The sequence below is a fragment of the Arvicola amphibius genome, chromosome 5 (genome assembly GCF_903992535.2).
Source record: "Arvicola amphibius chromosome 5, mArvAmp1.2, whole genome shotgun sequence".
Lineage (NCBI taxonomy): Eukaryota > Metazoa > Chordata > Mammalia > Rodentia > Cricetidae > Arvicola > Arvicola amphibius.
In genome coordinates, this window is record NC_052051.1 from 113,682,656 (window position 1) to 113,698,376 (window position 15,721).

The 15,721-nt window shown below is 39.2% G+C and overlaps 1 protein-coding gene across 10 annotated transcripts in view; it reads left to right on the forward strand.

Moving 5' to 3' along the window:
* Positions 1-15,721, forward strand: part of LOC119814125 (ankyrin repeat and KH domain-containing protein 1) — a 120,859-nt gene that overhangs the window by 5,481 nt on the left and 99,657 nt on the right. For 9 of the 10 annotated variants that reach the window (XR_005285363.1, XM_038329490.2, XM_038329486.1 and 6 more), the window contains exon 2: positions 13,719-13,869. Coding sequence is in view for 9 of the 10 variants with exons in the window: in XM_038329490.2 (XP_038185418.1) it covers positions 13,719-13,869 (151 nt within the window). In the remaining variant the exon portion in view is untranslated. Of the gene's footprint in view, positions 1-1,403; positions 1,475-13,718; positions 13,870-15,721 lie in introns of those variants that run through there. The other variant, XM_038329489.1, reaches the window with a different exon arrangement.

Here is a 15,721-nt window from a genome sequence, read left to right on the forward strand (position 1 = left end):
AGAACTCTTGACTAATACACATCTATCTCTGGGTTCAAACTCCATTAAAGGGAAAAAAGGTTAAAATTATAAACTAAACAGTTTCATGAAGAGCAGTTTAGCAGTCTAGATAGAAAAGATAATATAGAAAGTAAAAGTTTCCCACCTCAACTAGCCCTTCAACTCACATTCTTTAAGGTAGCTAATAATAGTCTTTTTCTTAATAACTGTATATCATATTGACAGTTTTTAAAGCATGTGCTATATTTACAATTTTGTAAAAGCACAAAGATACTGAATATGGATCTGAAAGTTATAGCAGAAGCTTTGTAGGGATTTTTTTCTCTTTCTGAAAATTACTTTTAGATTCAAAGGCACAGGCTAGATAGTTAGGTCAGTAGTTAAGTCAAAACCACAGATCATAGGGAGGTTTTTTTTCCTCTCCACTGGCAAAAGAGCTAGTTAATTTCCTTCATAGTTATTTAGCTATTTATTACATAATACAGAGCAGAATTTTTCAGTAGCATACTGACATTTTCGGCCAGATTAATTCTTTGTTGTGAGGTCTCTCCTATGCATTAGCAACATCTGTATCTATCCACTAGATGCCAGTAGAAACCACATAATTGAGATAGACCCAAATTCTTCAGACATTCATATGATGCCTTCTGGAACAAAATCACTCTTGCTTGAGAACCACTGGTATAGACGTCACTCTTGTCAGGGATGGCAATTTTGTCATGAATACTCTGTATTCAAACTTTAGGTAAACAAGGTGACTCACTGCTTTTAATAGCATCTCAAGGCTTACACACAACCTGAACAAGAGAAAAATAGAAGGTACTGAAAAGTTCAATATAAAACTAAGTCAGATTGTTTTAAATTTTCTAAAGTAAGTTTATTGGTTAAAATAACTTTTACTTTAAATATTTTCAAAAAGTTTACCTCGTTTTCATGAAAGTAAACATACAAAAATTGTTATGAGGACTTTTAGTGTGTTCAAGACAGAAAGGGTTATATTATATAAATACCAGTGATAAAATAGGAAATATAACTTCGTGTTCTAGTGTGTAAATTTTGGAGACATTGGAAATATTAAATGAAGAGGCTATGTGCTATTACTGTAACTGTTATATACTTCAAGAGTATCAATCTTGGACAATACTGTTCTGTAAAGCAGTAAGACAGCATATAAATTAATGCATTGGATGTAATTATATGAGCTATGAATTTAGAGCAATGTAGAACTGGTTAATGTGAGTGGAAGAAGACCTTGTGAAACGAAGTATGAGAGTTGTTTTTGTTGATTTTTTTAAAAAAGCATATTTAAACATATAACATGTAGTTCATAAATATAATAAAGGACAAGTAACGAATTCCTGTTTTCATTTTTTTAATGTTCTTTTAGAAAATTGTGTGTGTGAGAAATCGAAGGGAAGAAGAAAGGAGAGAAAAGATGAGGAAGGAAATCCATGACCCATTCCTGGATGTGAAGGTCAGAGGACAACTTTTGGAAGTTGGTTCTCTCCTTCCACTTGGAGATCTGAATCCACTGCAGGTGTTAGGTTTGTGTGGCAGTGTTTTTATCTGCATAGCCATCTTTGTTGTCCCTGTCTCCCTTTTTGAGACAGTGTCACATATACAGTCTAGGTTGGCCTAGAACTCTGGATTGTTGTGCCTTTAATCCTTAAATGCTGGGATTACAGGTGTCTATTCCGTTTCTCTTTTTCCCTCAGTTCCTGTCTTCCTTTGTAGTTTAGGATGACTTTGAACCTGTGCTCTCCCTTCTGGAGCTACAGGTGTGAACAGTCACCCAGCTCTCTGGTCTTGGAGGAAGCACAGGGTCTTGCTTTGTAGCCACTGCTGGTTTTGAACTCTTTAAATAAAAAAAAAAAAAACAAAACAAAACAAAAAAAAAAAAAAACCCCAGAATCTTTCTCTAGTCCTAACTGTCCTGAAACTCCATATGTAAACCAGGCCAGCCTCAAATTCAGAGGTCCTCCTGCCTCCTTAGTGTTGGGATTAAAGTCACCATGCCCAGCCTGGCTTCGAACTCCTTCAGCCTTGGGAATGGAATTACAGGGCCGTGCTATCATGCCCAGCCTTAGATGGTTGTGAATAATGCTGCTGTGAACATAGGTGAACAAATATCTCGTTTAGATACTGTCTTCCATTTTTTGGATATATGACCAGAAGTGAAATTCTTTTTTTAAGTGTGTGTGGGTTTTTTTTTTTTTTTTTTTTTTTTGGAGACAGGGTTTCTCTGTAGCTTTGGAGCCTGTCCTGGAACTAGCTAGCTCTTGTAGACCAGGCTGGCCTCAAACTCACAAAGATCCGCCTTCCTTTGCCTCCCGAGTGCTGGGATTAAGAAATTCTTTTTTAAAGATTTATTTATGTATGTATTTTCTGTATGAGTGCTCTAGCTGCATGTACATCTTCGTGCCGGAAGATACTTTATAGATGTATAATGTAACTGTGTGGCTTGGAACTCAGCTACTGATCTTTTGGCATTGTTTGCTCATTCATTCTTTGGCTTTTTTCAAGATTTATTTTTAATCTTAAATATGTATTTGTGTGGAACTGTGTGTGGATTCTGATTGTGTTTGTATCAGTGGAGGCCAGAGACATCAAATTTCTCTTGAGCTGGAGTTAGAGGTGTTTCTGAGGTGGGTGCTAGGAATAGAACTCTGATCTTCTGCAAGAGTGGTATGTGCTCTTAACCACTAAGTCATCTCTCTAGTCCTACTGTTTTAAAGATTTTTTATTTATTATGTATACAACATTCTGCCTCGATGTATGCCCGCACGCCAGAGGAGGGCGCCAGGTCTCAGTACAGATGGTTGTGAGCCACCATGTGGTTGCTGGGAATTGAACTCAGGACCTCAGGAAGAGCAGCCAGTGCTCTTAACCTCTGAGCCATCTCTCAAGCCCCCTGTTTATTCATTTTTTATAGAAGAAACTGTTTAGTGGGTGGGCCTTCTTCATGAACTCCTCTTTCATAAGAAAATTCCATAGTTCTAGGCTGGGAATGTATCTCACTTGGTAGAGTGCTTGACTAGTAAAATAGGAAAATCTGGGTTTATCCCAGCACAGCATTAAACCAAGCTTGGTGGTGCAAGGTTATAATTTCAGTACTTGGGAGGTAGAGGCAGGAGGATCAGAAGCTGAAGGTTGTCCTCAGTGCATACTGAGTTAAGAGTTAGAAGACAGTAGGGGCTACAATGGACCCTATCTCAAAAGAAAGGAAAATAAAAATGAAAGAATTCTAAAGGTCCCTAGCTAAGGCAAGAAGATCACAGAATGCCCAGGCCAGCCTGACCTATACATTAAGGAATTGAAAGATAAGGGTGGATGAGGAGATAGCTTTAAAGTGCTTGCCAAGCAAGCATGGTGTTCTGAGTTAGATCCCCAATATCCACGTAAAAAGCAAAAAGACAGAAGTGGCAGTGTGTGTTTATAATTTCTACCCTGGGGATGCCAAGACAGGTAAATCCCGTGGAGCTTGCTGGCTGCTAGTTAGCCAGCCTAGCCTAGTCTAACTTAATTGGCTGTTATTCCCAGGCCGCAGTGAGGCTCTTTTGTCAAAACAAACAAACAAACAAACCAAAAACCAAAAAAACCAACCCCCCCAATAAAAAACAAGGTGTATGATGCCTGAGCAGGAAGGGCATCTAAGATTGTTCTCTGACCTCTACCTCTTACCTTCCCTTCCTAAGCAGCTGCAGCTATAGCTCTTTGGGTAGAGTACTAACCTAGTGTGCACGGATCCCTGGGTTTAATCTCCATATAAACTAGACTTGGTGATTTACACCTATACTCTCAGCACTTGGGGGTAGAGGCAGGAGAATCTGAAATTCAAGGTTGTTCTTAGCTACATAGTGAGTTACACAAGACCCTGCCTTAAGCTAAAACAAAACAAGACTTAGTGATCATATCTTATTGGTCTAGTACTCTCATATCCTATGCAAGACCAAAGATCTGTCGTCTTTGCAAAAAGAAAACAGAAAAAGTCTTTCAAGAGGTTAAATCCTTGATAACTTATTTAAGATTTCTGGTAAAATGCTTGCTGTCAAACCTGATGTCCTGATTTCAATTCCTAGAACCTGTGTGTGGAAGGAGAGAACTGATTTGCACAGTTGTCTTTTGACTTGCAATGTATACTATGGGACACAGAATACACACACATACAGAGCAAAAAAAAATTTTAGTTAAAATGAATTTTGCTTGGTTAAATATCCATCCATCTGTTCAGGGAACTGAAACCTAGGGTCTTGGACATCTCAGGAGAGTGCTCAGTGAATGAGCTATATCCCTAATTATTTTTTTTAAGGTATCATTTCATATTGTAGTATTATCCAGGCTGTCCTGGAATTTACAGCAATCCTATTTCAGCTTCCCAAGTGTTGGGATTATAGGCATAGCAACGATGCCTGACTCCCAGCTTTTTATCTTTTTCTTTGTGGTACTAAGGATTCCAGCTCTCAGCTCAGGCTGTCTTTGAACTCAGTTCTAGCGAACTTTGAATTTCCTGCCTCAACTTCCTAGGTATCTGAGATTACAGGATTATACTACCAGGCCTTGCCTGATGGTATTTTTGAGTAGATTTATTTATTTAAGATCATCTCATTTGTTAAGCTTTATGCTAGGATTTAGACGAAAAAAATATTTTCTGCTCTTATGGAAATCAGTCTTTTTCAGTAATAGGAATATTTCAAGGAATGAGAAAACTTTACTTTTACATCTCTGTTTAAACTCATTTCAATATTAATAAGTTATATTGTGTGTTCCAGGAATGTTACAATTTAATTACCTCGTCATATTTAATTTTGTTATGGTTCTGTGACAATCCAAGATATCAAATTCAATGTATAATTATAATTCTTGCTGTGCATTAATTGGATGATCCCCCTAAAGGTAGGGTTTGAGTCTTTACTTGAGGCCATGGATGGGCATTAAGAGGTGGACCTACCTATGGGCTAGAGAGATGGCTTGGTAGTTAAGAGCATGGATTGCGCTGGGCTGTGGTGGCGCACGCCTTTAATCCCAGCACTCGTGAGGCAGAGGCAGGCGGATCTCTGTGAGTTTGAGGCCAGCCTGGTCTACAAGAGCTAGTTCCAGGACAGGCTCCAAAGCTACAGAGAAACCTTGTCTCAATTTTTTCCCCCCACAACACGCTACAGGACTCTGTTTTTAAGTAATGTCCAGAATAGGCAGATCCACAGGGACCGGGCAGGGGTCACAGCTTCAAGGGGCTCAGAGAGGGGAATGGCCATGGGTTTTCTCTGGGGACAGTTTCCTTCTGGGATGAGAGGGCGGCTCTGTGCAGTGGTGATGGTCACACAATAGTTTGAATGTGTAAATACTAGGAACTACTAGTTCCTCTGCCTTGAGATGGTTAATTTTATGTTATGTGGATTTCACCACATAGCATGCAGAGTGAGAAGGGATGCTTTTCCTTTTGTTATTTTATTCTAATTTAGGCTGGCCCATGTATGCACCCCATGCTTGATTTACAAGGTACCAGGGATAGGACTGGCGTTCTTATGTGTACTAGGCAAGCCCTTAACCAACTGAATTACACCTCCAGCTCTTTTATTTATTCTTGTTCACCCGAGACAGGGTTTTGCTATGTAGTCCTGGATAGTCTGGAACTCGCTTTGTATTTGCTGCAAGCCTTGGGTTTGCAGCAAACCTTCAGCCTCTGTCTTCTCAGTGCAATCCAACAACAGACTAGGCTGATATCTTCAGGAAAACAAAAGTCAAAGAAACAAACGTCCCCAGGGCAAGATGTTGGTAGGAGCAGCACCTGCCTGGCCAAGGATGCCAGGGAGGAAATGATCTCACGGAGGGGAGGCAAGAGGCAGGCACCACACAGCCCTTCAAGGGTCTTTATAGCTAGCCTTGCCCTCAGCTGACAGATTCTCTCTCTCTCTCTCTCTCTCTCTCTCTCTCTCTCTCTCTCTCTCTCTCTCTCTCTCTCTCTCTCTCTCTCTCTCTGTTTTTCAAGACAGGGTTTTTCTTCATTGCTCTGGCTGCCCTGGAACTTGCTTTGTAAACCAGGCTGGCCTCAAACTCAGAGCTCCACCTGCCTCTGCATCTCCAAGTGCTGGAATTAAAGGTGTGCACCACCACTCCCAGGCCTACTGGCCTGTCTCTTATGGGTCTCTAGTGTCACTGCTGCTGAAGCTGCTTCTTTTTTTTCCATATTTATTGAGCTCTACATTTTTCTCTGCACCCCTCCCTGCCTCTCCCCCTCTCCCTTCAATCCTCCCCCTAGGTCCCCATACTCCCAATTTACTCAGGAGATCTTGTCTTTTTATATTTTCTACTTCCCATGTAGATTATATCTATGTAAGTCTTTCTTAGTGTCCATATTGTTGTCTAAGTTCTCTGGGATTGTGGTTTGTAGGCTGGCTTTCTTTGCTTTATGTTTAAAAATCACCTATGAGTGAGTACATGTGATAATTGTCTTTCTGTGTCTGGGTTACCTCACTCAAAATAATGTTTTCTAATTCCATCCATTTTCCTGAAAAATTCAAGCTGTCATTTTTTTCTGCTGTGTAGTACTCCATTGTGTAAATGTACCACATTTTTTTATTCATTCTTCGATCGAGGGGCATTTAGGTTGTTTCTAGGTTCTGGCTATGACAAAGCTGCTGTGAACATAGTTGAGCACATGTCCTTGTGGCACAATTGAGCGAGCATACTTTGGATATATACCCAAAAGTGGTATTACTGGATCTTGAGGAAGGTTGTTTCCTAATTTTCTGAGAAATCACCACACTGACATCCAAAGGGGTTGAACCAGTTTGCATTCCCACCAGCAATGCAGAAGTGTTCCATTTTTCCCACAACCTCTCCAGCATAAGTTGTCATCAGTGTTTTTGATCTTGGCCATTCTTACAGGTGTAAGATGGAATCTCAGAGTTGTTTTAATTTGCATTTCTCTGATGACTAAGGATGTTGAGCATTTCCTTAAGTGTCTTTCAGCCATTTTAGATTAGGTCTGTACTCCAATTTTTTTATTGGATTATGTGGTCTTTTGGTGTCCAATTTCTTGAGTTCTTTGTATATTTTTGAGATCAGATCTCTGTCTGATGTGGGGTTAGTGAAAATCTTTTCCCATCGAAAACATTTTTTTAAAAGAAAGAAGAGCATGGACTGCTCTTCCAGAGCCCTGAACTTCATTCCCAGCAACCACATAGTAGCTCACAGCCATCTATAGTGGGATCTGATGCCCTGCCCTCTTCTGGTGTGCAGACATACACACAAGTAGAACACTCATACATAAAATAAATAAGCCTTAAAAAAAGAGGTGAACTTACAAGGATAATAATTTAAAATAAAAGCATTCCTACTCAGTTATCATGGATTGTTGTCTTGTGTCTTGTACTCATATTTTAACAAAAATCCAACTACTTATAACTCTTACTCTGTGGTGGGGGCAGGAGCATGCCATGACATGCTGTGGAGGTCAGAGGAAAACTTCAGAGTGAGCACTCACTTTGTACCCTGTCATGGCAGGGTCTCTTGTTTGTGCTGCTACACTGTGTCCTGCAGGCTAGTTGTCCCATGAGCTTCTGTGTAATTCTTCTGTCTCTGCCTCATGTCTGGCTTTTCACTTGGGTTGAGACAAATGCAGTTTGTACTTTTGTCTGCCAAGTCACTCCCTTAATGTCCTATACACTGTACCAGCATATTATAACTTTGCCATTTTCAGGCCCCTCTAATAAGAACATTTTCCTTAAGATATCCACGTAGCTTCCCTTTTTTCTTTATCGTAAGTAATTTTTATCTGGGGGGTGATACTGCTTAATATCTTTGGCCTGTTGTTTAGTGTGTTTGTTGTAGCATTGACTTGATTACTTTTTAACACTGAGCTATAAACATCAGCAGCCTGATACCCCCACTTATTTAAGTTATTTAAATTTTTTCTGTGTAGCCCTTGGCTGGCCTTGTGCTTCCTTTGTATCCCAGGCTAGTCTCACACTCTCATTCCTTAACCTTCCCTGTGCTGGGATTACAGCCGTGTGCTACCATTCCCAGATTCCTTTAAGAGACCATCCAACTATCTGTTGCTTGTTTTTTGTAAATATCTCAGGCTTTCCAGTTCTAAAATTGAAACAGTCATTTCCTTCTTCCATCTATTCCGTCCCTCCTTCCTCCTTTTATGTGTGTGTGTGTGCGTTTGATACTGGACATTAAATCCATGGCTTTGGGCATCGTCCTAAGCAAGTGCTTTAGCAATGAGCTACATACTCAGCCTCATCATCTTTGTAAGTAGCATTGCCCTAAAACTAGTAATGTAGAAGAGAGGATTGCTTGTTGGTTCCTGGCCGCCCAGCTAGCTTAGACCTGAAATAATCACACAGAAACTATTAATTAAATCACTGCTTGACCCATTAACTCTAGCTTCTTACTGGCTAACTCTTACATATTAATTTAACACATTTTTATTAATCTATATATCACCGCAAGGTCGTGGCCTGCCAGCAAAGTTTCAGCACATCTATCTCTGGCGGCTCCGTGTCCTCTCTCTGACTCCGCCCTTCTTTCTCCCAGCATTCAGCTTAGTTTTCTCCTAAGTTCTGCCCTATCAAAAGGCTAAGCCAGTTTTCCTCATTCATTAATGGTAATCACAGCATACAGAGGGAAATCCCACATCATAGTAAGTCATTGCCATAACCCAAGTCATAGCTCACACTGCTGCTACTTCTCACTGTAGACATCTCATTCCTTTTCCTGTAATCTCATTTCTGCTGTAAATGAAACTATCTTTCACCTATACTATAATTGTCTGTCTACCTTTAATCTTGTGTTTCTAGATCTTTACCCTGATATCAGAGTAAATTCTTTTTTACTAAAATATTATTCATTTTAACCTGTGGTCCAGGAGCTGTGGAGACTGAGGTAATGGGGATTGCTGCTAGCATAGGCTGTTGAATAGTCCCCTCAAAAAGAAAAATATTTTTCATAGCATACACAATTATTTTGGATTTCGCTTTTGTTATCTTTTTAAAAAATACTTATTTATTTATTATGTATACAATATTCTGTCTGTGTATATGCCTGCAGGCCAGAAGAGGGCACCAGATCTCATTACAGATGGTTGTGAGCCACCATGTGGTTGCTGGGAATTGAACTCAGGACCTATAGAAGAGCAGTCAGTACTCTTAACCACTGAGCCATCTCTCCAGCCCTTGTTTTTGTTATCTTTACAGACTAATCCTCACTGATCTCCATTTGCTTTTTATATTTGAGCCATACCAAATTGCTATAGTTCTGAACACCAAGATTTTGTATGTCCTAGAATATTTACTTTCACTGCTTTGACTTTCAGAATCATAGTAATAACTGATATGTTGAGGGCTCATTTCCACTGTACTAAAATGCTTCCTTATATATTCTAAAAACCAATCTTGTAGGTACCATGTAAGGAAAATTATGGTTCTTAATTTTCATATGAGGAAACAAATACAATATATAACATACACAGACTTACATAGTTAGTGTTAGTGCTAGGTTTTTTTCTTTCTTTTTCTTTTTTGAAGATGTATTTATTATGTATGCAGTGTTCATGCATGCATTTCTGCCAGAAGAGGGCACCAGATCTCATTTCAGATGGATGTGACCCATCGTGTAGTTACTGAGAATTGAACTCAGGACATCCGAAAGTGAAGGGGAAGCCCAGCCAATCACCTTGTTTGTAAGGCGTGTCCCCCTTAGGCTAATATTTACTTATAAAATCTTGCGGGTGTGCAGCCCGCCTTCTCTTTGTTTTCCTGCGCTCCTTGGCAATTGTCTAACTTCCCTTCTTCCCAGCCTTCTGTTCTGTCTACTCCACCCACCTAAGGGCTGGTCTATCAAATGGGCCAAGGCAGTTTCTTTATTAACCAATGAAATCAAATCAAACAGAAGACCCTCCCACATCACGGAAGAATATTCAGTGCTCTTAACCTCTGAGCCTTCTCTCTAGTCCCTTGAGGCAGGATTTCTATAACACAGCCCAGGCTAGCCTTGAACTTGACCTGTTTGTTCTTCCTTAGCTTCTGACTAGGATATAGATGTGCACTCCTACATCCAGCAAGAGTCAGTATTTGACCTGATTCAGACCTTTGGTTTTAAATTTTGTTTATATACTTTTCTTTTGCCGAAGGGGTTCAGTTGAGACAGCCTCTCCACATAACCCCATTTGTCCTAAAACTCATTATGTAAACCAGGCTGGCCTTGAACTCAAGAGATGTGCCTGCCTCTGTCTCTAGAATGCTGGAATTAAAGACATGTGTCACCATGCCCAGTATGTACTTGATTTTAGCCAGTAGGCTGAGGAGTGATAACGCTTATTTTTATATAGCTACTGTTTTCTTCCCCTCTTTCTTTCTCTCTTTCTTTCTTTCTTTCTTTCTTTCTTCCTTCCTTCCTTCCTTCCTTCCTTCCTTCCTTTCTTCCTCCCTCCCTCCCTCCCTCCCTCCCTCCCTCCCTCCCTCCCTCCCTCCCTCTCTTTCTTTCTTTTCTTTCTGAGATGGGTTCTTGCTATGTTGCCCAGGCTACTCTTTATCTCATTGATCATTTATTCTACATCAGCATCCCAAGTAGCTGAAACTACAGGTATGCACCATGCTGTAACCAGTTTTTTTGAGACTAGGTTTTGTTATATAGCTGACTAACTTCAACCTTCATAATCTTCCTACCTCAATCTCTTAAGTGATGAATTTTTTTTTTTGTTTATACGGTATGTGTGTGTCAGATGACAAAGTGTGGGAGTTGGTTTTTTATCCTGCTACATGAATTTTAGGGTCTGAACTTGGGTTGCCAAGTTTGTATGTTTGTCATCTTGATCTCCCCAGTCCTTTTTTTCTTTTCTTTTTCTTCTTTTTTAGACAAGGTAACATCAGGTTTGGTCTCAAACTTAGTGTAGCCAAGGCTATTCTCAGACTCCTGCTTTTACCTTCTAGGTGCTGAGATAACAGGTGTGCCACCACACTTGCCTTTTAAAGGCTTTTTGTAAAGACTACCAAAGATAAAATTTGTGTTGGCTTTGTAAAGATTACCAAAAATGAAATTTGTGGTTGCTAGTATTCAACTGTCTACTCAATACAATTTTTTTTTTTTTTTGGTTTTTTTTCGAGACAGGGTTTCTCTGCAGCTTTTTTAGAGCCTGTCCTGGAACTAGCTCTTGTAGACCAGGCTGGCCTCGAACTCACAGAGATCTGCCTGCCTCTGCCTCCCGAGTGCTAGGATTAAAGGCGTGCGCCACCACCGCCCGGCCTCAATACAATTTTTTTTTAAGATTTATTTATTTATTATGTATACAACATTTTGCCTCCATATATGCCCACATGCCAGAGGAGGGCGCCAGATCTCAGTACAGATGGTTGTGAGCCACCATGTGGTTGCTGGGAATTGAACTCAGGACCTCCGGAAGAACAGCCAGTGCTCTTAACCTCTGAGCCATCTCTCTAGCCCCTCAATACAATTTTTTTTATTTATTTTTATTTTTTAATTATGTATAGTGTTCTGCCTGCATGTATGCCTGACGGCCAGAAGAGGGCGCCAGATCTCATTACAGATGGCTGTGAGCCACCATGTGGTTGCTGGGAACTGAACTCAGGACCCCTGGAAGATCAGCCAGTGCTCTTAGCCACCGAGCCATCTCTCCAGCCCTCAATACAATTTTTTTTACTTGAATTTGAGAGCTTAGGGGATGTTCCTTGTCTTTGCATGGTGTGACTACATTAGTATAGTATGTATATAATCAAAATAATGCATATGTTTTATGTTAGAAGTCTTTTTTTTTCCCGTTTAGCAGTCCTGGGGTTTGAACCTAGGGCTAGGGCCTTCAGCATGCTAAGTGTTCTTCCATTGAGCTAAACCTCCATCCTAAAATGTCTTTTTTGTGGGGTGGGGCATGGGTTTCAAGACACAGTTTCTCTGTGTAACAACTCTGGCTGTTCTGGAACTCAGCTGTAGACCAGACTGACCTTGAAGTCACAGAGATGCAACTGCCTCTGCTTTCCCAGTGCTGGGATTATTTCCCAGTGCTGGGATTAGAGGCATGTGTCACCACCACCTAGGGGAAATTTTTTTTTTTTTTTTTTTAGAAATACAGGTTAAGAGTAAGATAAAAACTAGATACTTATTGTTGAAAGATTTTTAGCATTATTAGTTTTAAACCATATTAGTATAATAAAAGTTTCAATTTTTTCAACCTTTATGAGATGGGAAACAGGACAGTAGATAGGAAAAATAAAATAGACTTAAATATTAATATTAATTGTGGGTTCATAAGATGTCTCATTGCCTAGGGCTGTTGTTACACTGCTCTTGCAGAGGACCTAAGCTAGATGCCCAGCCATCCATGTCAGGCAGCTCAAGACCACCTATGATTCTAGTTCTAATGATCTGATGATTTCTTTGTCTTTGTTTTCTGAGGGCACCTCTGTTCATGTTAACATATACTCCTACAGGCACATACATATACAAATAATTAAAAATAAATCTTAATAGATTTCAAGAAAGCTGTGCCCCTAATTTTTAAAAATTCAATTAGAAATAACTTGATTTAAAATTGAAGGGTTCCATGTATATTTTTAAATTGATTTTTGTTCATACTATTATTAATTTCAGCAAAATATAAATCAGATGCCTGCTAGGTATGGTGTATTCTTAGGCATGCACCACCACATCCAGCAGTAGGTTAAATCTAACTCATTTTTTTAAAGTCAAAATAAATTATTTAGAAAAGAGGACAGTTATCTTATAATGGCCTAGCAATGCTATTATCTATTTTCAGTATTGGAGATTGAGCCTAGAGTTTTGCATGTTAGGCAAGTTTTCTAATATAAGATAATACCCAGTTCCCACTTACATTTATTTGTTTATCTGTGTTTGTATATGTATGTCTACATATGGGTGTCAGTGTAGAGGTCTGAGGACAGCTTGCAAAATATAGTTCTTTCCTACACTGTGGGTTCCCATGGTCAAACTCGGATCATCAAGCTTGGCGGCAGGTACTTTTACTTTCAGCCGTCCACTGCCTCTCACCCACCCCCCCCTGCAGCCCTTTTTCTGTTTACTTAGGACAAGGGTCTTAGTTGTCTAGGTAAGTCTTTTACTTTGATCTTCTTGCCTCAGCTTTTAAAATATACATTTGTTTGTTTGTTTATTTATTTATTATGTATACAATATTCCGTCTCTGTATATGCCTGAAGGCCAGAAGAGGGCACCAGATCTCATTAAAGATGGTTGTGAGCCACCATGTGGTTCCTGGGAATTGAACTCAGGACCTTTGGAAGAGCAGGCAATGCTCTTAACTGCTGAGCCATCTCTCCAGCCCTAGTCTCACCTTCTTGAGCAGCTAGGAGTGCAGGTCTGCAATAGGAGGCCTAGCTGTATATTTGTATGTGATTGTTATTTTGCTACCTAGTTCTGTGTACAGTTTCCTAAGAGGTTATGCACATATACTTCATAAAAGACACGTGTGTATATAGAGTTTTATGCTCTGTGCTAGGAACATAAAGATACAGTGCTCTTCAAGAAACTTATTAGTATGTCTGAGTTATACCTGTCATCATACTTGGAGATTAGCAAAAAATGCTCCCTCAGTTCTGTCCTTATAGATTGTGTTTATATAATTATCTGATTATATTTAAATTTCAAATAATACTGACTTAGATTATAGTTATTATAGTCATATTGGCATCAGCTTCATCATTATTCGATCTTTAATTCATAAACAGGTTGAATCATTTATTTTGGACCAAGAAGATTTGGATAACCCAGTCCTTAAAACGTCAGAGATATTCTTATCAAGTACAGCAGAAGGAGCAGATTTACGCACAGTGGATCCAGAGACCCAGGCGAGACTGGAAGCATTGCTAGAAGCAGCGGGTACTCTACTGATTTTCTCTTTAAAAGTAGATTTTACCAGGAATGGCGGCCCATGCCTTTAGTCCTAGCACTTGGGAAGCAGAGGCAGGAGGATCTCTGTAGGACCATGGTCTACATGGAGAGACCCTGTCTCAACAATGACAATAAAAAGTGTAGATCTCTCTAACATTTCATACAAGATTATCTTAGGAATATTTGACATACCAAATTTACTATCTCTAATGCTTATCTTATTGCCTAAAAAATTTCTCATTCTGTATTTTAAAAATACTTGGTTGAATACAATGAATAATTTTTTTGACATTTTTAAGTTAATAAAGATATTTAGTTATCCAGGAAAACAGGTGCATAAAAAATAGGAGTTAAGTGTAGTTTAATAAAATTTTTATTGTATTTCAACTTATTCAGGAAATTCTAATATTGTTTATTCATTTTAATTACTGATTACCTAAATTTCTATAATTTAGCTATTTTTATTTTTTTATACTTTTTAAAAAAAATATTTATTATGTATACAGTGTTTTGCTTTCACGTGTGCCTGCAAGCCAGAAGAGGGCACTAGATCTCATTGTAGATGGTTGTGAGCCACCGTGTCGTTGTTGGGAATTGAATTCAGGGCCTCTGGAAGTACAGCAAGTACTTTAACCTCTGAGCCATCTCTCCAGCCACCGCTGTTTTTATTTTTAAATGAGCACAAACTTAGACTAAAATATGCCAGGCTATGCCAAACTTCTAGTTTTGAAGTACCAGCAAAGAAAATGTGTGATAAGTGTATTGTGGTAGCTTATACCTTTAATACTAGCCCTCTATAGGGCTATTATTTTGCTGGATAGCCTGGGCTACATAGTGATTTCCAAGCCAGCTGGAGCTGCAGTATGAAATTTTGTCTCGAAAATTGATTCAGGGGCTGGAGAGGTGTCTCAGCAGTTAAGAGCACTGGCTGTTCTTCCAGAGGACCTGAGTTCAATTCCCAGCACCCACATGGGTCTCTCAGTATACATAAAAAACTAAAATATCTATGCACGGAAATAATATATGATAAACATGCTTTCTCACTGGGTGTTGTACATATGTGTAAGGGAAGCTGAGACACATGGATCATAGTTATAAGTTATAGACTTAAAAAAGAAACAAAGCACACACATATTTTCTCAAAATAATATATACTTATTTTTTAATTTATTGTTATTTAAATTTTATAATCATTGGTGGTTTTTTGCCTGCATGTATTTTTGTGTGAGGGTGTCAGAAGCCCTGGAATAGAATCATAGACAGATGTAATCTGCCATGTGGGTGCTGAAAATTGAACCCAGATCTTCTGGAAGAGCAGCCACTGAGTTTAACCGCTGAGCCCCTACTTATTATTTTATAATGTACAGTCTGCTCATTATTTATTATACAGAGTTTCCATTGCCCTGCAATTAAAGTCTTATCGTCTCTGAAATACAGAAATCTAGAACAGGGTGTGGTATGGTAGCACAAGTCTATAATCTTGTCACCTGGGACACCAAAGCTAAAGAAGGGCCTCAAATTCAAGAATAGTTTAGCCTCCATAGTGAGACCATTTTTCACAAAACAAAACAAAACAAAAGAAGGAAGTCTAGCCAACTTTTTGGAGTGCATGCTTACAATTCTGTCACTTGGGAGGCTGAAGTAGAAATACTAGTACAAATCTGTGACCACCCTGGCCTATAAAGTGAAATTCTTTTTTTTTTTCTTGACTGTATGTATAGGTAGGTATGGTGGCTCATACCTGTGCTTCTAATACCTGGGATGCTAAGGTAAAAGAATTAGCTATTGAAGACCAGCCTTGGCTGCATAGGCCCTATCTCAAAAACAAATTTTTTAGAGA